A 23,908-nucleotide genomic window follows, 5' to 3' on the forward strand; every position below is an offset into this window, starting at 1 on the left:
ACTTCAAAGAGACCAATAATAAGCCTCATAAATTTTAATGCCTTTTCCTCATTGTTTTCTTCACCATCGTATCCAAAAGATACTCTACACTCATAAACATGCTGGTCTGATTTAGGATGACATTTCCTTAAACAGATTCCAAGAACATATGGACAGTCTGTTTAGGCTAGATTTATTTTACTTTAATTAGCCCTCAGCAGGAAACTGGTTTAACCTGAACTTAAGGTCCTTGGACATTAAATAAGTGTGTCCACACTGGGATTTGCACCTACTTAACTGAGGGTGTGATTTCATGATCAGTTTTCATCAATCCAAACTGCTCACTGATGCTGGAAAAGTAGATCTGGTCTTCCTCCAGAATGCCAGTTCTAGCTCTTGGATGTTTGTAGGGCAAAGCAAATTAATGAGTTGATCCTGCTGAAAGTTAACTCCACAAAAAAAGATTACATTTCAGCCAGATCAGTGACTGACCCAATTCACTCCACAGTCATATGAGTGCCAGCATCAGTGCTGAAGAGCTGTGAGAGTAGGAAAGCTGGACACCACAGCTTTGCAAAGCATGAATAAGAGCTCTGACTTCCTTCTAGTCAGACTTCTAATCCAAAACTTTCCTCCTTTATGGTCTAAGCTTCCACAGTCTCACTGAAAAGTTCAGCAGCCACAGCTGCTCTTCATAACCACGTACCCAACATTTTCTGTTTCAAACATCTATGAGTTAATAAAGGCAGGATAAAATAATAGAGATACCTTCTTTCCTACAGCGAGTAACAAGGGGTGGCTTAAAATATATGTATGCCTTAGTCACTAACAGATATGCTGAGAGAGGTATGGGCAGTCTCTGTCTGTACATATCCTGACATATGACAGTGTGTCATCAACATTCCTAAAAATCTTCCTGCTTTCAGCAACATCAGAAGGATCAAATTTGAGATTATTACATCAACTCAAGTGCTGCCTAGACATGTCATTTTACTTAAGTACTAAGAAACTTACTTATACAATCACAGCTTACTGGAAGAGTCTACAGAGATGGGGGGGTGACAGAAAGACCCAACGTGTGCAAAAGCATTTCTCTTACACTGCATTCAACGTTTGATCTAATAAGCCCAGAGAATTGTCTTCAGCCACACAACTCCTCCATTCTTCAGATGAGAAATTTATTTAGTGTGTTTAATGAAACTAGTCTCCAAGAAATTAATCCCCGCAATTCTGAGCTGAAACACAGAAGCAGTGCAAAGGATGGCTGCTTCTGCAATCTTCACTCTGGAGGTAAGAATGACGAGAAATTAAAGATCTTCCATAGCTATAAAACCTCCCAAAGTCTGAAAACTAACGATGTTCCTGAATGCAAAGCCTCCATCAATATAGTGGGGGGGGGGATTGAGGGACATTTCTGAAACTCTAACTCTCCAAAGACGCTTTCTTTCACACTAAGAATGAACTGCAATTAGTTTCAACAGCGAAACAAAGTACAGCTTTTCTTTGTCTACATATTTTGCAGATTAAAGTCGTACTCTACAGTAGCTACAAACCATTTCAACTGTTATATTAAATTTAAATTTTTCCCCCACTTTTAAGTATTTTTTATCCTGAACAGAGAAGACACAAGACCAGATTCTAAAAAGGGGGAAAAAAAGGCAAGACAAGACAAAAAGGGAACAGCAAGTAGTTACTAATATCAAGGATACACCCACTCCAGTTTTAACTTTTCAGGAGGCAGCTCTGTCCTAATATCATCATAGTTTTCTACGTCAGAAGGAATGAACATTGTGATTGGTCGACCTCGCATGAACATCTTGATATATTCTCCCTCTGTTGAAACAAAAAAAGTGTATTAATCGTGCAGCAAGTTTACACAAGAAATAAGCACAAAAGGAACCAGTAATAAGCACAGAGATGCAAGTAACACTTGTGATAAAACAATTCTTTTTGAAATGCAAGCTTGGTAAAGGCCCAGATTTTATTTTTTATTAAAATGGAACGCTAAACCACACACGCACACGTGTGCACACACACAGAGTAAGCATTACTTGAATTTGTGATAGAACAGACTAAGCATGTAACATTTTAGACATGCAAATTAAATTACAAAGGCAAATTTCAAATTCAAATTAAAATCTGAAATTGAATAAATCAGTAGTCATAAATTCACAGGATAACGTATTTCAGGTTGAAGGGGACCTCAGGAAGTCTTCAAGTCCAACCTCTGGCTCAAAGCAGGCTCAGCCATGAGGTTGGACTACGTTGCTCAGGGTTTTGCCTAGTCCAGTCTTGAAAACCTCCAAGGACGGAGATGGCACAACCTCTCTTGGCATCTGGCTGTCTGCCAGCACCCCTAGGGCCTTTTCCCCAGAGCCATTTCCTGCAGCCCCTCTGTCCCCAGCTTGTATTCCTGCCAGGGGCTCTTCTTTCCCCCAGGTGCAGGACTTGGCATTTGTCCTTGCCTAATTTTGTGAGGTTCTGGCAGGCCCGTGCCTCCAACCTGCCCAGGTACCCCTGGATTGGCAGCTCTACCCTCCAGCATATGAACTGGATGCCCTGGTCTGCTGTCAGCTGCAAACTTGAGGGTGTCCTCTGTTGCCTGCTCCAAGCCATTGCTAAAGATGTTAAATAGGACAGGTCCAGGACAGACCCCTGCAGAGTCCACTTGTTACCTACTGGCCACCAGGTAGAGTATGACCCAATAACCACGACACTCTGAGGCCATCCATCCAGCTGGTTCTTTTACCCACCCAGCTGCCCACGTAATCCAAACCATAATGGCCAACCTAAGACACAACGATACTGCAGGAAAAAGCGTCAAAAGCTTTTCTGAGGAATATAATCTGAAATTATATATCATCACAAACTAATACGCTAACATGAATTATTAATTCATTGAAATAATTTTAAGTGCATGCTATTCATATTGCATCATATCCTGAAAAATGGAAAGAAACAACAGCTCCTAATGACTCCAGCTGTAACACTGTCTATAGGTGTGAAAAAATACATGCATTTCTCTGTTAGGGCATCTGAACACTTCACAAGTCTTTAGGAGTTCCTTTTCAAGGAACATGAGATTATTTTCCACCAGAGAAAACTAATTACAGGGTAGCTAGGCATCTTGGTCAAACGCACTAGCTAGTTATTGGAAGGCAAGTCATCTGGATTTAAGAAATACATGACTCCAACTAGTATATGAGGTGACCTACAGGAGTCTTCCCTCCACACTATGACAATAAGCATTTTCTAACTTCAGAAGAACAGAAAAGCCCTTTAAGACTTTTAAAAGCCTTTATCCCCAGCCGCACAGTAAAACCAGCACGGTAGTACTGTTTAATTATGGTTAAATCAGGCCTCAAATCCACAAGAATTAATGCCAGCCTCCAACACTGCTGACACAGGAGTTTCTTTTTGAAAAGCACTGATTTTTGAAAAGCCAAGTATTCCACTAATTTTGCATCAATGAAGTGGTAACTTTTTATCACTCTTCAACTTCTTTAGTAATGAATATCCATTGTTAATGTAACTAATATCACAAAACCAAAGTAACATAATTCTGCTGTGAATCTTGAACTGCAATATTTTTTATGAGTAGGGATTTCAAAATCACAGCAGACAGAGAGAATTCAAGAGTTTGAAACCAAAGTGTAAATATTTGGGTAGGACTGTAGTAGAATAGCAGCTGTGAATTAGCGATACAATATTAAGAAATCTCTAATCACATTTCATGCAACGAATACTGAGCTCTAAAATGAAGATCTTTAACCAATTACTTTTGTATTTCTGTCAAAAGACAAACATGAGACAGAATTCCCGTAAATGCCCAGGGAATGCTTGTAAGTATTTCCCCAATGAAGCATAAGATTATTACTCAGATTGCATCAATGTGCAATCTATGTTTTGCATTCCCTAAAACATCCCGAATTGAAATGATGAGAAACTCAGGCTTACTCCCACAGAATTATAGCTTAACAGCTCAAGTCAAACTTGGATATCTAAAAAGGCAAGAGAAAGCAGATAATTTCAGTGACAGCAGAAGCCACGTTAACTCCAAAATAGTCTCTTGGTTACAGAAACATTTTAGAAGATGCAAACAATGAGAAAAAAAAGTTGTGAGCGAGACCAACCTTAAGCCGGGGTCTCTAGCCTTCTCTGAATTTGAAATACCTCTACTATACAGACTGTAGAAACATATTCTGTCTTACTGCAGCCAAAAGAGAATGAGAGAGGAAAACCCCGTAACTATTTTCAAATAAAGATAAAAAGCAGTCTTGCACAAAGTCTGGAAATGAACTCTTCACACAGGATCTTTCTTCTATAGCTAGACAAGACAGAAGACTGACAATCACCAGCCTAATGAAAAGATGTGGTGCATAGTCTAGGTTATTTAAAAGAAGTATTTCTGATCACAGAGGATTTTATCAGAGTTGTGTGAAATTCTGTGGAATACCACCCCTGCTCTGAAAACACTGGCAAGGACTAGCTTTGAATACAGCAGTGATGATCCTAGCACACACCAATGACTTGGACAGCATTGACACATACAGGAAAAATCTATGATGACCAAATCATATAATATATTCAGTAATTCCTAGCCAGAGAAAGAACTACCCATGAGCTTGAGTGGTTTTAACATTACTTGTCACAGCATTGCTCAAACTTAACTAGGGCAATGAATCCATGTACCTGAACATAAGCTAGTTAGAAGTATTCTACTTACATGCATAACACTCACTTTGAAGGTTTCACAACATATATGGCTAAATTTGTCAAAAACTTTTGTTTTTCCTCTTAACACACTGTAGTTTGATTTCTTGATGCTTAACAGTTCTAATAATTTTAATTGTTTCATGAAACAGATCACAGTTTACCAAATTTACCATGTTCCCAGATTTAAAAGATATGGTTAGCGTGATTCCTTTTCCACTTTTGGGGTGCTCAAGTCAACCTTCTGGGACCAAGAATTCATTTTACTTGAATTCTGTTGTTACTTTTGACCGTGATAGTAGGTTCACTCTGCGCTGGAGGCAAGAGAAGGGAATTTTCCTACAACAGTCCTAACAGAAGTGAAAGCTAATAAAAAAAACCCCGCAGGCTCAAAAAATAATTCCTGAACAGCAACTGTAACAATTCAGCAATCTTAAATTAACACATGCATAAAGGTTTTTTCTTATTTAGGATATTAATACAATGAAAGTTGAGCCATTTAAGTCCCACATCAAAGGAACAAATACCAAGATGAAAAATAGCTGTCCCACTTCTAAGAACAAATACAGCTCCTTTCAATGAGAATCCCCTGAGTCCATCCACTGACAACAGCAGAAAACTTGCCTCAGAACAAATATCAAATAACAAAGAAAATCACTTCCCAGGAGCTAAATTAGAAGCAATAGTTATTTTACCAAATGTGCATTACTTAACTGTATTGCTGAGAAAAGCTAGAGATCAGTGTTGTCACTAGTTTGATACAAACATTTAATTACTCCGAACTAGTAACATGTCTTATTTTTCCACCAAAATATTTTTATAGTATGTATTTTACAGAGAGAAAATAACACTGTCCAAAACCAAGAATAGCATATTAATAATGACCTTGCTATTAAAATCTGGTGCTCACACTCTTATAAATTAAAGCACAGCATAGCTTAAGGGTATTTAGAAAAGACCATTCGTTTGGGCAAGTCCAATTCTTGATTTAACACTGAGCTTGGCAATTCTGGTTCCACAAGATCAGTTCAAAATGGCACCACAAATTAAGGATTGCATTTCTTATTGCTGCTTAGAACAGTGGAGACAGGCTGCAGCTGAAATTCATATGGATGGAGGCAGTTGGCACCTGTCTGCCTTTGCAGATGAAAGAGATGAAGGGTCCAAGAGGAATTCAGTCAAGTCTTTGGCCAGAAGAGGCTCTCCTGGAGCTCAGGGAAAAGATTATCTGCAGAGCATTCACATACAAATTAGCTCTCTCAACTTCCCCATTAAAGAAAGACTATTTTTTGCTTTTATTAGCTAGCTGCATGTTATTCAAGATTACCTTTGAAGATAAATATATAACACACTCGTTAGAGAGACATAGGCTAGGTATAATTTGATTAAGCCTCTCCCTACTGAAGAGGAAGGGTTTTTTTTAAAAAAAAAAAAAAAAAAAAAAGAGAGAGAGACAACCCACTGAAAGATTTCTGTCTGTAAATTTCCCTTCGTCAGAATAACCTGTAGGGCAGATATAATATTAATGTAAAAATCTTTTGAAATACTAGAGAGGATGGCAGCATATCAGCAAAACCATTCTCAAACAGCAACTAATTGCCCAAGGCCAAATTCTTCTATTTGCAAGTTAACCAAACGAGTGATTTAACTCTTTCATACCATACTGGCTCAAGTGGATGCTCAAGAGCATTAGACTATCTGCATTCTCAATATTTCCAGGCAGTATGTCAATATTCTCAATATTTCCAGCAGTATGTCAAGACTTTTTTTTTTTTCCCTTACTTGATCTTTTGGAAGAGAAGAGCCTTGGTCATCTCGTAACAGATATGTAATTAAGGGAGTATAAGGGAGATAAAGTCAGAAGTTTTTAAGGGGGGGGAGGGGCGAGAAGGAACCAACAAACAAAAATTCCTCAACAATTCCAGTATCCACCAGCCTCAAAACAGTAGGTATGAAAGTAAAAATTCTCTATCCCATATAAAAAGATGTTCAGACCCTACTACCCACTGTGCAGAAGGATTTGGAGGGAAGGGAGAGACAGGAGGGCATTCCTCAGAGGAGCTTGGCACATGCTAACTTAATCTACAACTGCATACATCCTACAAATGCTTTCAAACATGGATCAAACCAACCTAAAAGTACAGTTGAAGCTCTGTAGATAGCATGCCCAGGTGCTGTGGATTATCCACAGCACACAAAAATGAATAGCTCAGGCCCAGGGTTGCTTCGAAAGGCAGCATCAAGTGGATGCAGCGCTCAGGCTTCAGGGGCCAGCTCTTTGCCGGGAACAGCTGTAGCTGCTTTTGTCCAGCTTTGAGCTCAAATTCACAGCCCTCGCCAAACCCTGCTTGGCTCCACAATGATTCACCTCTGGAGCCTCAACAATCTCTTTCACAAGTGCCAGGGGACACAGGACCAGCACTCCCAATTTTTGCTCTCAGGATTGGCGCAGGCTTATTAGCCTCACATGGGAGCCCTCTGGGTGTGCTGGACCCAAGCAAACTCCACGCAGGTCTCATCTCTCTGTGGGATCCCCAGAGGTCCGGGGAAATTATCAACTCTGCCCCAAAGATGCAAGAACACTTGATCTGAATACACCGTGGCCCCAGTCAGCTGAAGGGACACAAAACATCACTCAGGAAGAGTGACACAAAGACAAAGCCCAGTGACTTGGCAAGGGCCCACCTAAAGGTGGATCTGAGCACCAATCAGCCACCAGGCTCAGCTCATGACAGGGGTTTGCAGGAGGAACATCACAACTGAGCCCAGCCAAGCCCAGACTAGACCAGCCTGACAGATGCACAGCATGGCCCCCAGTGCCCTCTCTCTGCATGCATCACTCAGGTTTTTACTCTGATCAGGGTACTGCAGTGCTCACTTTGGACAGCAGAGACTTGGCTGTCACTGCAATATACACAAACATGCTCTGCTGAGTTTAGAATACCATCCAAAAACCTCCTTCTAATAGTTGGGAAACTCTCAATTTCCAGGCGAGCATGGCCAGACTGTTTACTTTTTGTGCATGTGACAGCATGGCTGTTAACTTCAGCACAGGTCTGCCCATCTGTTGTCTGAAAGTGCATGGGGTGAGCATGAAAAGAGCAATCACACCCTTCCACCTTCATTTTGCAAAAATAAAAACATCCAGCTATTTAACTCTCTCTTTGCATGATACGGTTTCAGTCTGTCTCCACACCACCACAAAATTTACCTTTTGTGATCGTGGGTGGCTGTAACTGCATACAGTGTTACAGAGGAGAACCTACCAAGGTTTTCATGCATTAACGTTTTCCGTAAGGCTGAGTATCTCCATTAGAATTATTTCTGACACACCCTGGGATTACATCTGTGTTTTCATAAGTGAGTGGTTCAATCTTGTTATGATTAAGTAGCATGTTAGAGCCCTTTTCCTCACCATTTAATTGTGGCAGACAACCTGTTCACAGCTAAAACATTGCTAGCAACTCCTGTATGTGTGATCTTTCACTTTGAATTATTTAATTTTGTCTAATACTACTCCAGGCCTCAGGAATATCTAGGTCTTACAGTATTAAAATCTCAGCTTCCACTGTATCAGTTTGGTCTCTCAGCTTCATGTCATCAGTGACATTCCATCAGTGCTTCTACTTTCCTGTGTTAAGTTCATTAGTGTAAAAACTAAGCCAAATAGGTCCCAACAGGCTGGAGGCAGATATTAGCAACCAGAGTACCTACTGCAGGTTCTTTGAAAGTTTATAGCCTGCTAGAGAACAGAGGAATAAATATGTCGGTGAAACAAGGTGTTGCTACTGAGAGGGAACCCTGGAAGCCTGCCTGACCTGCAAGGAAACAAGTGCATCTTCATTGACAGTCACTATAAGCCAGCATCCTTACCTTACATGAAAGGGAACTGTTGGTAAAGCATGCAACACCAAGAATCCAGGACTAAAACTAAGGACAAAATTGTAGACAAACAGTAGACAGTGGCTGAAAACTTTCTGCAAAGCCTCCTTGTATCAAAAGGAGATTCCCACTAAGACAAACAAACTTTTAATCAGGCCTTATACAAGGAAAAAAAAAAAAAGGGGGGGGGGGGGGGGGAATGCAGCACAAAAGTAACAGTAAAATTCACCTTCAAACAATGCCTATTTGCTCACTCTTAAAAGAAAGTTTAAACCCCAGCAATTCAGGGAAAACAACCTGGAAGGTAAGGCCAATGGGAAGCACTGCAGGTGATACCAGACAGCAAATATATGACAATACAAACCACCTGAAATTAGTGCTTCCATGAAGTCAGCGTATAAAACCTCATGCAATGACACTTAAGCAACCTATTACTTTCTGTGAATCATATTCTTAGGGGAATATGGAAGGTTTTCAGGGGAAAATTATAGGAACTGAAAGGAGGAAAAAACCAAGATCAAAGAAGTCTTTGTAGATTAACTCAGAAGTATATACAGAGAAGAGCAAATCCGGAGACATGAAAGCTACTGTTTAGATCCTTCAGAAATTTGAAGACAGTGACATAACAAAACCAAAATCCTCCTAGTTTCCAAAAAACATGTCTCAAAATGAAATCATCAAGGAATACACAGTAGTTTTCTAGAAGCCTGAGATGCCCTCATCCTCAATTACTGATTTCTTCAACAGAGCTGGACAAAATGTTAGAAAAACGTATTTTATATCACACTATTCCTCATTATTTAGACAAACCCTGAGGTAGCCCTGCTAGTCTGTGCTGTAATTAACTGCTCTTCAGCTAGCAAGTGTATGCATAATGGGAAGTCTAATGAGCATACAGCAGATTTTAGATGTAGAATATACACACACTCACACAGACTAGATAATAGTGAATAAATAACAAAATTACTTGGTTTTCTACACGGTAATAAGTTCAGTTCTTAAGGAATCATTGCAACAATCTTATCTTGCAAATTATTAGGGACTATTTTTCACTAGCTCCCACCCCACCTAGTTTGAAAGAGCAACATGGACTGATGCATCAAAAACCTCAGCCCAGTTCTACTTGTGTTTAGCATCTGAATCTTACTCTTAAAGTGAATTACAAGCAAACGAAAAACCCCAAAATGCTCCAACTAGCTTGGCCGAGAGAACTCTCTAATAATATACAATAAACTACCACATCCAGAGTACATTTATTAATCTGTCTTCACCTTCTAGTTGCTTGACCAGTGAAGTTATGCTTTTTAATACTACAAATAGCTTCTTTCCCACAAGCTTTCTGCTTTCAGGCCTGTGTCCAAGAATTCTGTAGGACCACTAACCTGAGGGACAAAGGCTTAGACGCCTGTTTCTAATTTAAACCAGTGCTAACAGCACCAAGATGAATACAACCAAATTCAGCCATCATGCCCAGACCATTATATTTTAAGTTACAGTGGAACTAAAATGTGGCTGCAGGTCTGCCATCTCTCACCCTGAGCTATGTGTCAATGCTCGCTGAACCTGACAAGCAGACATGCACTGTCGCTACTGAGCGCTGGCGCAACCCAAACCAAACAGTCAAAAACAGCAGATGAAATGAGAGATTCCCTTTGGTTTGGAATGATTTTACAGCTTTGCCTTGTGACTTCTTATCAGATCTTTGGTTATTAGCTTTATATAACTTGATAAGTAAATCATAGTTAAAACCTTGTTTTTGCATGTATCAGGTGACATTAATAATGTAGGTATTAACTACAGTTACCGTTACTCTAGCTTTTTATTAAAAAAAAGGACTCGAAAAGGAGTATTGGACACACAAGCTCAGTAAGACTGTATCTAAATGCTTCCTGCTTAAATAATAAAATCCTGACTTCACCAAGAATCTATGATTAAAAACTCCCAAATACTAAATTGTTTTTCTGTGGTTTTGTGCACTGTGCCTGAATGACAGCAAGCAACCCAATAATAATGAGAAATACTGCATCTCCATTTGTCCTCACGTACGTGAGCACCTTCAATAAGCATCTGACAGAAAATCTATGTCTGATGAAAAAACTGATCTGAAGTAGTTATTGAATTTTGCACTCTCAGTAGATGGGACACACTGTCAGCAGGGTAAATTTTTCCACTGTGTGCTTCACGATTGCCCCGTTCTGTGAAGCTAGAACTATAGCAGAGTCTTCTGTCAGTTAAACTAACAGAAGAAAAAGTACTGGAAACTAATAAAGCACAGTCTAAAAAGAAACAAACTTAGGAATGCAGTGAATGTTTTTCATTAATTCTTTCACATATGGTTTTTATTGCCATCCAAAAATGTCTGAGTGTCTCCTTATTACTTTATAATAAGTGAACAAGTGATTCATATATGGAGCTGCTATCACTGAAAAGCAAATTCAAACATGGAATCTCAGTGAAAAAAAATTACTTTTTATCTTAAAATAATCCAAGTCTTTAAATTCTGGGTATAAAAATATGAATGCTTTATGATTAATACTTAGCAATGTCTCTGCTGAAGTGAAAAGCAAGACGGCTTTTACAGGCAATTATAAACACCTGCTGGTAAAGAATTTAAAAGAATAACTTTAGCTAGTGTCCTTTTAAGGCTGTAGAGTAAGCACCTGTTCATTTCACCCATAGCTTTATTGGATTTTCACAGAATTTTAATACCTCCTTAGTGCTGGATTTTATTGTAAAAAGGTTGTCCTGGTTTACAAGGATAAACAACAACAAAAAAAAAAATGTTCAAAAATAAGCTGGAAAACCTAAACCCAAAAATCTCTTTCACATATGCATGGAAGCATGTATAATACTTCCCTCACTGGATTGGCATCACCAAAGTGTTCCTGTCTCTATTAGCTCTGCTTCAGCATATACCCACAGGCGTAAAGCTCAAGACTAACCTTAATGTGGAGTAATGCAACTCAACCCAAGTGGGAGAAATACAGGCACTGAGGGAACAAAACTGAGTACTGAGATAGAAGGTACATTACAGACACTGGTAACACTCACGGCCCTCAGCATAGTGCTAAACAGAGGAAACTCAAGTGACTGCCTGCAAGGCAGCTGCAGGCTGCGGCTCCCCATGCTGCTGCTGCTGGCAGGAGGAGAGAATTGCCTAGGTCTTGCTGACATTTACACACAACACCTGCAACAGGCTCTCTGGGGGGCTCCATACCAAAGTAAATTCAGACATTGAACCTAATGCCTTTCACTACTGAAGCTCATCTAGCAAGTATTCTCACTCGCTCCTCAAGTCTTTCGCTTTTATAGCTAATACACAGTATCAACAGAAATCACAATGAACGTGCACAGGGGGTCACACACAGATAATATTGCAGTAACTTCTGCTGCTAGAAAAATAAGATTCCAAGAACTGAATGTGCAAAAACGTATTTCTCTACATTTTGTGCTACTGTTCTATACCAACATTTCAAAGCAGTTTCTTTAATAGCTGAATCAAAGAAAGCAAAGTGATTCAGGATGTTCAAAGCTACACAGAATTGTCATCTTCCATCCTATTTTCCCACGCAAACACCTTCTGCTATGATAATTTGCAATTTCACTGTTTTTCCAAACTCATTTTAAGTGTGTATAAAGACACTGAAGTATTTTTACGTCGTTTTGTTTCAAAGCTTGACAGTTTGCACACCAGCAGTCTTCCCAAGAGTCTCCTTCACACAATTTATAGGAAGCCCACTGACACAATCGTTAGCGCGGGACGTGCGTGCCGGGGGCATACGCAGCATTTCACATACAGCCTAGGGAAATGAGCAGCTCAAGGGAGCTGCTGTAACTTAATTAACACCATGCTAAAGACTGCTCACCTCTGAAGGCAAAGGCTGGCAAACCACAAGGGAGTGTTAAAGCAGCTATAACTTTTCATGCCTTTGGGTTGCTGAACAGGAAGATCCTGCACAAACAGCATGAACAAAGGCTCATGCTTCACCCCACCCAGTCCAAGACAACTCTGTCCAGCTGCACGGGATTTACCTTCAGAAGCCACATTATCTGTCTGCAAATCTTCAACTTCCTGACCAGCTGGGTCAAGGTGCCAACTGGAAATCGGTTTATTTATGTGGCAGCGATCAAGTACAAAGCAGGCTAAAGTCACCTACCCTGAACAGGACATTGCACTACAGAGAATTCACTGAGTATTGTTAAGCTTGTACTGGAAAGAATGTGGGGACCCTCTGCAACTACAGCAACTGACAGGTGGTTACTTCTGTGGCAGTAAACACAACACAAAACCTAACACAGCATTACACACAGACACACGCGCTAAAAGCTGTCAAAAACAGCACTCATTGGTCCATAACAACAACAACGAAAAAAGCTCTGGAGGTTGAATTCTGCTAATTGCAGACTTCATCCATGTTACAGGCAGAATGACGTTTTGCCACTATATGTGTTTTAAATGTTAGTAAATATATTTTCTATGACAAGACTTTCTATCCATCTTCCATATACGTGGGGCCACTGTCATCTGCATCATACATCTCATTCCAGTTGGGCTTTGAACACACTATGGCATGACACACGTGGAAGGTACCCATTCATCAGTCAGCGAACACTCACATCATCTGCAGAGTAAGACAACAGATAGCAGGGTGCACATCGAGGCCATGTAAATTATAGCTACCAGGATGAGAGAACTGAGGTACAGCCCATTCTTGACAGAACATGTAGAATTGTAGAAGCACATTGTAAGGAAAGAATTAGTATTGAAGGCATTTTAGCTGTATGCAACTTGGTTTTGTGAAAAGTTGTGTTTGGTAGAAAGGGTATTTTTAATACAGCAGTTTTAATCCATTCTTGCAAAGCTAAATTGCAGCTGGTCTGGACGCTACTGATTAGTTTTCTTTTTACAGTAACCATTGCTGCACACGTGTACTGTTCCATAGCCGGTGTTTAGCAACCTGACGTAAGGAAACATTTCTTTGTTCCTGATGCTTATGCACCCTCTTTCACCCTTCTCGTCTTTGAAGGATGCTTTCGGTAACCATCAGTTTAGAATGTTTTTAGAACTGTAATTTTTTCTATGAATTAGAAGATGATAAAGCAATTAGATTCAAGTTGATTTTGCTTTCATTACAACAATTCATATATTAACTTCCAAGAAATTTGAGTGTTGTTCTATTTTTGAAAGAAAATCCAGAGGAGACCAAAAGTAATCACGCTGTGTATAATGTAATCTTGCTTACAGCACAGAATCTGGAGACTACAGGTTTGTTAATTAGCAGTAAAAAAGCATGAGACGGAACCTCTGTACATAGATAAATGTGTACAGCGTGCACTTGGGTTACATGCTTTAGTTTTGAAACTGCATGCCTCAGTACAGTTTGCAGGACATCAAAGCAGAGTAGTTTTGTGACACAAGAAGTGGATTTCTTTTGTTGTCACATCCTACCACATTCAGATGGACGGCTCCTTTTCCTGTCTGGACAAGCCAGCAGCAGCAGGTAGCCACAGAACACAAAATTCATTGGTGCAAATACATATGCTTTAGAAGAGACTAATTTTTCATTTTAGGAGACCATATTAAAACCTTCAGTCTCTGTTCTTGTCTAATCAGTGTGTATATGTTGTAATATTGGCAAGACAGAAAGCTGAGATAAAACAAATCTTTTAGTTGGCAGTTCTTAATCTTCTGATATCTTAGGCAACAATGCAAGACTTCTGGAACCTTATTTGAACGCACATTCCTCTCTGAGGAAATGATGCCTGTAGTAATTTATTTTATACTACCCCCAAATAATTCCCAAATAGACTGCAATGTGCATATGCATATATATTTCTACAATAAGACAGTTGAAATATTTATTTAAATGCTCAAAATTTTTAAGAGATCATGCACTGATGCTCTTTGATGGTGAAAAGCCAAATAAAAGATTTGTGAAAGCACTAAATTAGAAAGCGACCAAAGGGCATAGCTTAATTCTTACCTTGGCTGTTTTTTTCACGAGTTGACATTTTTGCTGGTTATGGGACAGAAATAAAATATCTTAAAACTATTTCTAAAGTCTCACTCACACCTGCTTGGATGAAGACTGGCACATAGGTCAAAAGTTTAGATTTTTGTTTTCATAAACTCTATTTGCACACAGAGAAAATAATTTTAAAAGGTTTTTCCATTTCACAAAAGTAAAACGAATCCTCCCACCACCCACCAAAAGTTTCTGGCATTCCTACAGATCCAATCTGATGAAATATTTCTCCATAATTTTGAAGATCTTGATAAAGGTCTTGAGTAACATTTAGCCAGATGAATTCCTAGAGTAATTTTTAACACTATTTTAGCTCTATACTCCTGTTTCATAAGCATATGTCCCAATGTATTTATTTACAGGAAATACTATTCAGTCAAAAGCAAATCTTTTCAACTTCATCCAGTATTTAAAAATAAATGTTTTTATTTACCTTGGCTGATGATGACATCTTTGTGCCTGGGGAAAAATTCAAAATACTATAATTAGTAATATGTGAAACGCTTAATCAAGCCAATACCATCTAGTTGTTACACATTATTGCATTTGGGAAGCTCATCAGATTCTGTGTACAGTGCTGAATAACTATCTTGGTCATCGTAGTGCCTTTTTACCCCTATATTATTTTAAGCAATTCACTGTATCTTTCAAGTATCTTAAAGTCTTTGGCCCTATAGCAAGGGTTCCTAAGGATTACTGTGATAACAACAACATACAAAAGCTTTTAAAACTAAATTATGGAGGGCATATTCCTTGTGCATGGAAAATTCCATTTTAAGAGAACAAACTTGTAATAACCAAATGCTTTAAGCTGCCAAATACCCTCAGCCCTGCATGCAAAGCATTTAACACCTGTCAAAATAAGCTGTCAGCACACAACAACACAAATTTGTCTAGGAATTAACCCTGTTGGACGCATGGATTAAATGTAAGCAAGTTGCAGTTTCATTTAAACCAGATCCATGCAGCATTACTGGATATGCAACACAAAGACTTCAAGAGAGTGCAGTTGAGACAATCTTTCCTCGCCAGAACCAGGAATGAACTGCTCACAAAAATCTTCATCATGTTTTGTGAAGAGGGAAGAAATAATGATTTCCAGCATCAGAGCTACTTCTTACTGGAATAACACTCCTTGACAGGAGAATGTATTGCATAAAAAAACCTCTTGAATTCATTTGAAATTCAGCAGGAAGGTATGAGTGGCATCCAGTATTTTTAGCTGGATGGAGGTCAAATTTTTGTAACAGTGACAAAGGGTCAGGCATACGCAAAAGAAAAGTAATCTCTGGCTATTGGTAGAATCACCCTTCACCACACTGCCAGATGAAAAATTAAAACTGGATTCCCAGTCTTGCCTGAAAAACACTGAATGATGGGCTGCCATGGGAACCCTCTTACTACTTATGGCTTTATCAGACTGATTTACAGCTCAGTGCTGGCTTAAAGACTAAGCTTACTAAACAAAGTTCACATCCTGGGCTGGTAGCGCAAAGCATATGTAAAACATTTCTGTCCTGGGGCCCACATTAGGGGCTGAATTCTATTCCCTTGCACAAGACTCTGATAACTTCAGGCAGATTAAGCCAATGTTTCTTAATTGGGAATGATAAATGCAATATAACAATATCCCTTTGCACAATACCAACCAGCTCTTTTAGAAATTATTTCTAGATTCATCCATTAGAAAAGGATGTAAGAAATTAGTATTAATGTGTGCTCTTGAATGCAAATAGTGCCTTTATTAAAAATCTGAGCATAAGAACAAGGTACACAAACAATACAACACCCAGTCTCCAATCAGATGATGGTCTACAACTGATAATGTTTGAAGCTTTGTTTTTTTTGCCAAACACTAAGATACAACAACTTCAAGTTATCAACAGACAACTTTCTCTAACAATAATTGATCCTAATCTTTCCTTGCCCCCTCTTTTCTTAGATACCTGTTGTTTTTTTTTCTACATTAAAGACTGCAGAAGGGCAACATTTAATGTCTTTTGGAAAACAAGCAGAATCACTAGAAAATTAAATAAGATGCTCTATTTTGACCATACCTGAACCAATATACAAAATGTCAATAAAAGTAAATTTTTTTATTAATAGCAAATTTGAAGTGTATACCACATTGTGAAAGATACTTTAGTAGCATAACAAAAACCAAGAGAAGAAACTTGATAAGTAGAAATCAAGACTGAGGGTTTTTTCATTCCAAAATATTATCTAGCAGTACCCTGCTGTAATCTAAATTGCCAAAGGGCTTTAAAATTACAGCAGTGAAAACCAATTATGAAAGCAATACTTGCAAAATACGTAACCTGTAATCCCTCACACACAGCACTTCACTGCTCTGCACAACTCTTCAGGCTACACGTAGAGATTTTAGTAAATGTGCCGATATCCACACCCAAGATTAATTTAAGATGTTTTTATTCTTCCCATTCCTAGGAAAGAAGGAATGCACTTGCACTGCTCTTGACTCTTAAGTATATATTTGACAGTCTTATATACAAGCTAAGGACAGCACTGCACATACAATCATAAAAAGACTGGAAATTATTCTGAAAGGTCTGAAGAGTGTTACTGGTCATAGTGGGAAGGGTTTTCAGGTAATTCTGCCTTGGACCAGTTAATGGCTATTTGAATGAAGATTAATGAGCAGATGCATGAAATGTGCAGATGATGACATCAAGCTGGGAGAAGCTGCCAGCACGCTGGGGAGATCTTGGCAAATAGGAGAGGGGGTCAGTCAGAAAGCCAACACAACAATTTCAACAAATTGAGCGAGGAAAATTTCAAAGTCAAAAAAAAAAGAAACTAAGTGTGTGAATATGAAGTGGGAAGCCCAACTGGCAAAGAGTATTGAGGACAAGAAGTGGGTCACAATAGGGACCAACAATGTCGAGTTACAGCAAAAAGCAAAGTTTTGTCCCTGTGCTGACAGAAGTAAGAGAACTACTTTGTGCTATTCATTGCCAGCGGGGCCTCCACTGGAGACCACAAATTGAGAAAACCTGCTGCTGAAGAGAAGCGTGAGAAGAATAGTGGGCTACAGCGTATCACCTAACGAAGCTGAAAAGAACATCCTTGTCTATTAGCACACATACTATGTCAAATCCAGTAACGTAACTTCAAGGAAACACACTTGCATTTTCAAATCAGTTTTAATTAGGGAAAAAACTGGTTGGAAGCTTCACAACAGTGTCATTAAGCCATAAATCTTAACTCATAGTGCATAATTCTGCTAACCCAAATGGGCAACATCGAAATATATTTACACTCAAATCCTGCATTCACATTCTATAATAATTTAAGACACCACAGGCACCTGGAGTGCCACATTGGCAGGTTATGCAAGTAATTACTCCTGGTAAAAACAAAGATGCAAATGGTCTCAGTATATACGTAAATAAGTTCACTGAAATGATGCAATTTCATAATATTTTGACTCTAAAGTTCACTTGCTATTATGTACCAAACATACATACTTGTCAGCATTCTTTGCCACTTTTGATATTAATTTAGATGTTGATGCTACTCTCAGCAGCTTGTTACGATTGTCATCTGAACTCTCCCAAGCACTGTGAGACTTCTCAGCAGTCAAGGATTTCTTTATGCTAGAAGAAACAAAAATATATTTTAAAATGACAAGATAATAAGATAACAATAGCTGGAACTGGTATGCAACGGACAGATCAAGCAGCAGGAGACAAAAGCAGAGCTAGGTCTTCCTTCAAGCTGAAGCATGAAACAGGAAAAAAGATTAGTCAAAAAGTTCTAACTGGATGAATGAAAACAATTGAGCAAGACAGTTGCCAAATGTTTTGTCCATTCCTTTCCATTTCCAAATGTTCTTACAAAAAGACTTGAACAAAATACCTCTATACTTCATTACTATATTGCTAACCAATTACATAAGTGGAAAAAATGAGGCTACAGTATATTAGCTTTAAAGAATAAATTGTATTTAAAAAATCACTTATGAAGGTAACAAAGAAAAGCAGAAATTTTTCCCGATTAACTGTTCACCAGCTTTCACACACTGAGGCAGAACAGGTCTATCAGATTAGTTTCATATGCCTGTTTTGTAGATAACACATTCTAAACCACATTAATGGCTTTAATCTCTTTGAAACAAATGTGTGCAAACTTCTTGCATGAATAAGGCAAGTTATGTTTTGCCCAACACTACAGATTATTAAATCCACGAATTCTGATAAAATTTTTCAGCAATCATATTGTAGCCAATTTACACTAACCGGAACCTGCAAGTTTTGCAGTCACTACTTCATTAGTTTCACACAGATCTTAATAATGGAAAGTATGTTCAAAAGTGATCTAGCTCAAATTATTCTTCAACCAGATGATTTAGAGTCTGGATATGTCCTGCTAACAGTATTATATTTCATCCCGTCAGAAATGCTTTTTGCAGGAGTAAGTCCTGAACTCAGCCTTAGAAATGGCAAACTCCTTCCACAGCACCCCAAGAGGCTGAAAGGTCCTGTGACAAACAAGTTAATAAAATCAAGTTAAACCATTAGGAGACTAAAAAAAGGCATTTATTGTTTTCCCCACACTGCAAAAGATTAGTAAGCGAGACTTCAGACAAACATTTTTACAGTGAGATACCAGGCAGGAGAACAACAGCCGCAAGTTCAGCTTGAGACAACTTAGGAGTTTGTGCAAGACATGTAGACAGAACCTTTATGGAGGGTTAACATGCATCAGTCAAGTGAAAGTTTAAATATTTATTACAGCTGTGAATTCGAGCAATGCAAGACAACATAATCTTGTGAACTACAATAAAGTTCAGAAGTATAAATTTCATTTAAGAGCTTGTTTCAGTCTCCTAAATGCCAAACCGGAAAAGAAAATTTCATACCTTGCAAAAAAAAAAAAAAGGTGAAAATGAACCAAAGAAAAAAGAAAAAGAAGCCACACCAAGTCATCTGCATAGTTTTGAAAATCAGAAATAATCACCCAAATCTTAAATTCCATTTCCTTGACTTTAAAAAGCTATTAAAAAAAAAAGAAGTGCCATTTTTTTCTGTGCCTAATTCCCACTAAAATGAGTGGGAACTTAGAAGAAATCCTAAAAAACTTCTATGTGCACTCAAGTCAAGCAGTTCTATCATTTGGGTGTAAAAACAGAACTTCACTCACATAAAGAATCAGAACAGAAGTGAAGTGAACCATCCTGCAACCTAGCAGGAATTAAAAAGAGAAGTGCCGCAAAAAAAAATCCAAACTACAGTCACTTTATAGAATAATTTGAGAAGAAAAACTCCCGAAGAGTTGCAATGATACTAGTATTTAAAATATGCTGTTACAAGATGTAGTAAAAGACTATGTGCAAAACACACTCCACAATTCAGCTATGCCAGACAAAACCTATGAAGTGTATTTTAAGAAGGATCAAGTCAGAGTCATAGTTAAATATTTTAGAATAATGACTGATGAGAGGTAATCTACCTTATTAGGATTTCAATCACAGAGAACAAAAAACTTTGTAATTTAAAAAATTTACTAAAAAAAAATATTCATTTTTACATATATGCTCTGTTGCAATACATGTTGAATACATCTTCTCTAGCACAAAAAATATCAAACATTAACTTAATCATGAGATTGGAACTATTTCACATGACTTGTTGTCAAAAATGAACTCAGTATCATTATAATAATTTTCTAGTTCTGTACTGTGGTACTGTGAAAACCTTTTAGCTGGAGCAGAACTCTTGCTTTCTTGAGTTTGCCTGTGTGTTTGGAGAGTCTGTGAGGAGGGCTGGGGAGAAGGTGATGCTTGAGTTTGTGGACTTTGATCATTAGAATGAGATTCATCTTTTTTTTCTTTCTGTCCTGGAGGTTTTTCCTTCTTTTTTTCTGTACCGCTGTAAAATAAAGTATAACATGGGGGGGGAAAAGAAAAAAAGAACAAGCAAATAAATTAAAAAGGTGGGAGAAAATGTCCTCTGCAAAAAGACGGGAGCAGCATATAACAGCTTACTATATATAGTCACCGAAAGAACGCTTTAATTATTTACTCACTCTCTTCAGGTTAGTGTTTTGCTAAAATAAGATTTATTCACCAGCTCCAAAAATGAAAAAGGTGAGAGGCAAGGCAGATTATTTACTTACTTTTACTGGGCGTTGTACTAAGTTTACTATGATTTTAAAATTAATACAACTTTGATTTGAGTATGTCCTTCATTTGTGGGTGCTTCTACAGCATTCAAAGCTGACACAAGTTAATGCACCACAAGTCTGCCGTCCCTCAGAAAAAAAATCATCCTCTTGTACAGCTCACTGACTACCTTTCCGTGCTGCCAGCCAAGGCTCAGTGCAAGCAAAAGGCAGGAGTGTGACTTCCACTACCTCCAATTAGCTTAAGCCCGCCATGAAACTATACCTTTCTCTCCTACTTCCGGAGGTGCATGGTACCGCTTATCTTTGCGCTGTCACCGAAAGAGTGAAATGCTGTTGCTGGTCCCTTGGCTCTCCCTGGCTGCACCAGAGTTCAAAGGAAATCATCCCTGAAAACCAATTGCTGGTTTGATCCATAGTTGACTAACATCAGACTGTCTTCCCACTTTAATGCCTTCAGTAAATGAAAGCTAAGAATAAATCTTTATTTTCTTAGTGCTATATTTGTTAGGTTAACATTTGAAACAGCTTTAAATATATGTCATTAACAACCTTACGTTAAGAACCTAACCAAAGGTCTGCTATGGAAACATAAAAATTAATTAAAAGTTTTTTCATAAAGTATAGCATGCTTTACAATATACTGAATCACACAAACAATAGCAGGACCTGAAAGAGATGGTTATTCTGTAGTACACGGCCTTTTTTTTTTTTTTTTTTAAGATTTAAAAAAAAAAATCTTCTAAGATCAATTTCTCAGTGAACAAACAAAGCAAGATACAAACACCACTGAAAAGGAAAAAAAAATATTTTCTCTTAGATTCAAAGTAACCTGCAAAGTAAAAAAGAAACAGTATCTTTCTGAAGGGGAGAATCCAGATTTCTATTTGCTTACACCAATCCCCCCCCTTGTATAGTAATAAATATTTGTGTTTCCATTTACCTTTCCCCATAAAACAATGAAAAACAGTAAGACAACATTAAAAATAAATTAATAAAAATGGACCCCCGATTTTAATATAACATTCCTAGGAGCCTCTTTTTGTTTCATTTGTTATTTCAATTAACATATATCATCTACCACTGAGATAAATCCCTCGACGCTTAATCTGAGTTCAACTTTTCTAAATGCTTCCAAAGAAGAATTGAAGAACAGGTCAAAACATGAAAAATAATATAAAATCCAAAATACATTTATAAGGATCACTCAGGATTTCTTCTGTAAACCATATTAACTAGTTAAAAATGTCAATATAATCCATCAAAGTTACATTTTATTTTCAGAAAAACAGATGAAAACAAAACAGAAAGAGCTTTCACATTTCTTGAGGGCATATATGTGATCACAGAGAACAGAGCTTGAAGAACTGTGGGGTTTTGGTTAATAATTTGTAGCCAGAAGTCCTTAATTAACTGGAAGCATTAAAATTATTATTTTTTTAATCAGAAGACTTAGCTTGCATTGCTGGATGCAAAAGCCCACTACACAATCTTAATCTTTTTGCAGTCTGTGGCAAGAAATGCAGCATAGCAAAATAAATTCTAGGAATGTCATCACTAAAGAAAACAAGAGTCTATTCCTACTCCGACAGGTACACTCATAGACCTTTGCATTCATTCTCCCATAAATGCAAGATTTCTCACAACAAAGTCCGTCTACTAGGACAGACCTCTTCTTAACACAAAAAAAATTATCACCTTTCAGGAAGACATGCTTCCAATTTTCACTTTCCGTCTACTTGCAGATTTCAAAGTACAGTCTAATAATAATAAAAGAGATGAAGGACACGGGAGGAGGCAGAATACACAAACATAATGACTTCCATAACTCCAGCTCACAAGTTGACAAGGAATGGTCCTGCTTGGTTAGGACAATAACTCACCTGGCACCATGCTCTGTCTCTGATGGTGGCATAAAAGAGCTCATCAGTGAGGTCATTACTTGCGGTCCCTTTCCCATACTTTTTGTAATATCCTGTTTACAATGACACACCAGCAATCCTGAAATTCACCTCTGTGTTCCTCCAGCATGCTCAGATGAATGCTACTCACTGACAGCAGCATATTACCTATCAATTAGGTCTCATATTTTCTGTGTTCTTACCCAAACTCATTTAGCTCATCTGATCCATCTCTGAGAAACCACAGGTTCAAGTGTGGGAATCTCTTCAATGACTTCACCAAGCTTGTCAGCTGTGGACTATCCGTTTCACACCTCTGCCATTAGGTTCATGCCTTAACTTCTCTGTTGGACCACGAGAGTCACTGGACCACTCTGGTTTCCCTGAATTGCAGGGCAAGGTATACCTTGGGTTCCAAACCACCAGGTTGCAAGTGGCCTTCTTTTTCTGACTGCCATTTTAATGCAAAAGTAAATTATGTAGACATGTGGCAGTCTTGGTATCGAATATCTTTGTGCTGAATTTATCTGATTTGCTCTTTCCTGCTAAAATCTTCAGCTTAATTTTATTATGACTGCTATTACAGAGTACCTCTCCCACTAATACCTCTTGAACTAGGTCTTGTGCAACAACTGAAACCAAACCAAGAACAGCACCATTTTTTGTGGGTTTCTAAAGACTAGTTGTTCTGGGAAGCAGTCATTTAACGCGACCAAAAACCTTTTCCAAATCCCAGTTCAATGAGGCATTTTTTCAGTCTACATGTGAGTAGTTGAGATCTATTACTACTCATCATAATTTTGCAGATTCTCTAATTTCACTTAACACAATGTTTCATCCTTTGGACCACAATGTGGAGGGTGGTCATTCCGAAACATGAAGACTATTCTTACCAGCAGCCATTTTCAGAAGAATGTTAGTCCTAAGGAAAATGATCAAGCAGGTCTTTGCGACAGTCATCTGCAGTACAAAATACAAACCTGTTTCCAACTCTAGTCATAGTACAAGGGATGCAGCATTTGCTTTGTTCTAAAGTGTTTTGACACCTCTATCACAAGTCAGCTCCAGACTACAGGGCTGAAGTTTTCCCAACATGTACATGACTTCATCTCTGTCAATGGGACATCATCTGCCTGTTGTTTGTGGTACATCCCTGGGCTTTGGTTTTAGCGACAGCTGATATTTTAGCGTGCTTTTGTTGAAATGAGACATATTGCTGCTGGACAGCCACAGAACCATCAGATCATCTCCATGAACTCAGTG

At 38.3% G+C, this 23,908-nt stretch overlaps 1 protein-coding gene across 6 annotated transcripts in view; it reads right to left on the reverse strand.

The window, feature by feature from the left end:
* Positions 1-23,908, reverse strand: part of EML4 (EMAP like 4) — a 162,205-nt gene that overhangs the window by 37,093 nt on the left and 101,204 nt on the right. For 3 of the 6 annotated variants that reach the window (XM_064446131.1, XM_064446132.1, XM_064446129.1), the window contains exons 4-8: positions 20,318-20,491; positions 18,089-18,217; positions 15,034-15,059; positions 14,559-14,591; positions 1,689-1,812 (exon numbers count right to left, since the gene is read on the reverse strand). In XM_064446131.1, coding sequence (XP_064302201.1) covers positions 1,689-1,812; positions 14,559-14,591; positions 15,034-15,059; positions 18,089-18,217; positions 20,318-20,491 — 486 coding nt within the window. The remainder of the gene's footprint in view (positions 1-1,688; positions 1,813-14,558; positions 14,592-15,033; positions 15,060-18,088; positions 18,218-20,317; positions 20,492-23,908) is intronic. The other 3 variants (XM_064446130.1, XM_064446133.1, XM_064446134.1) reach the window with 3 other exon arrangements.

This window comes from Phalacrocorax carbo, chromosome 3 (genome assembly GCF_963921805.1).
Source record: "Phalacrocorax carbo chromosome 3, bPhaCar2.1, whole genome shotgun sequence".
In the NCBI taxonomy this organism is placed as follows: Eukaryota; Metazoa; Chordata; class Aves; order Suliformes; family Phalacrocoracidae; genus Phalacrocorax; species Phalacrocorax carbo.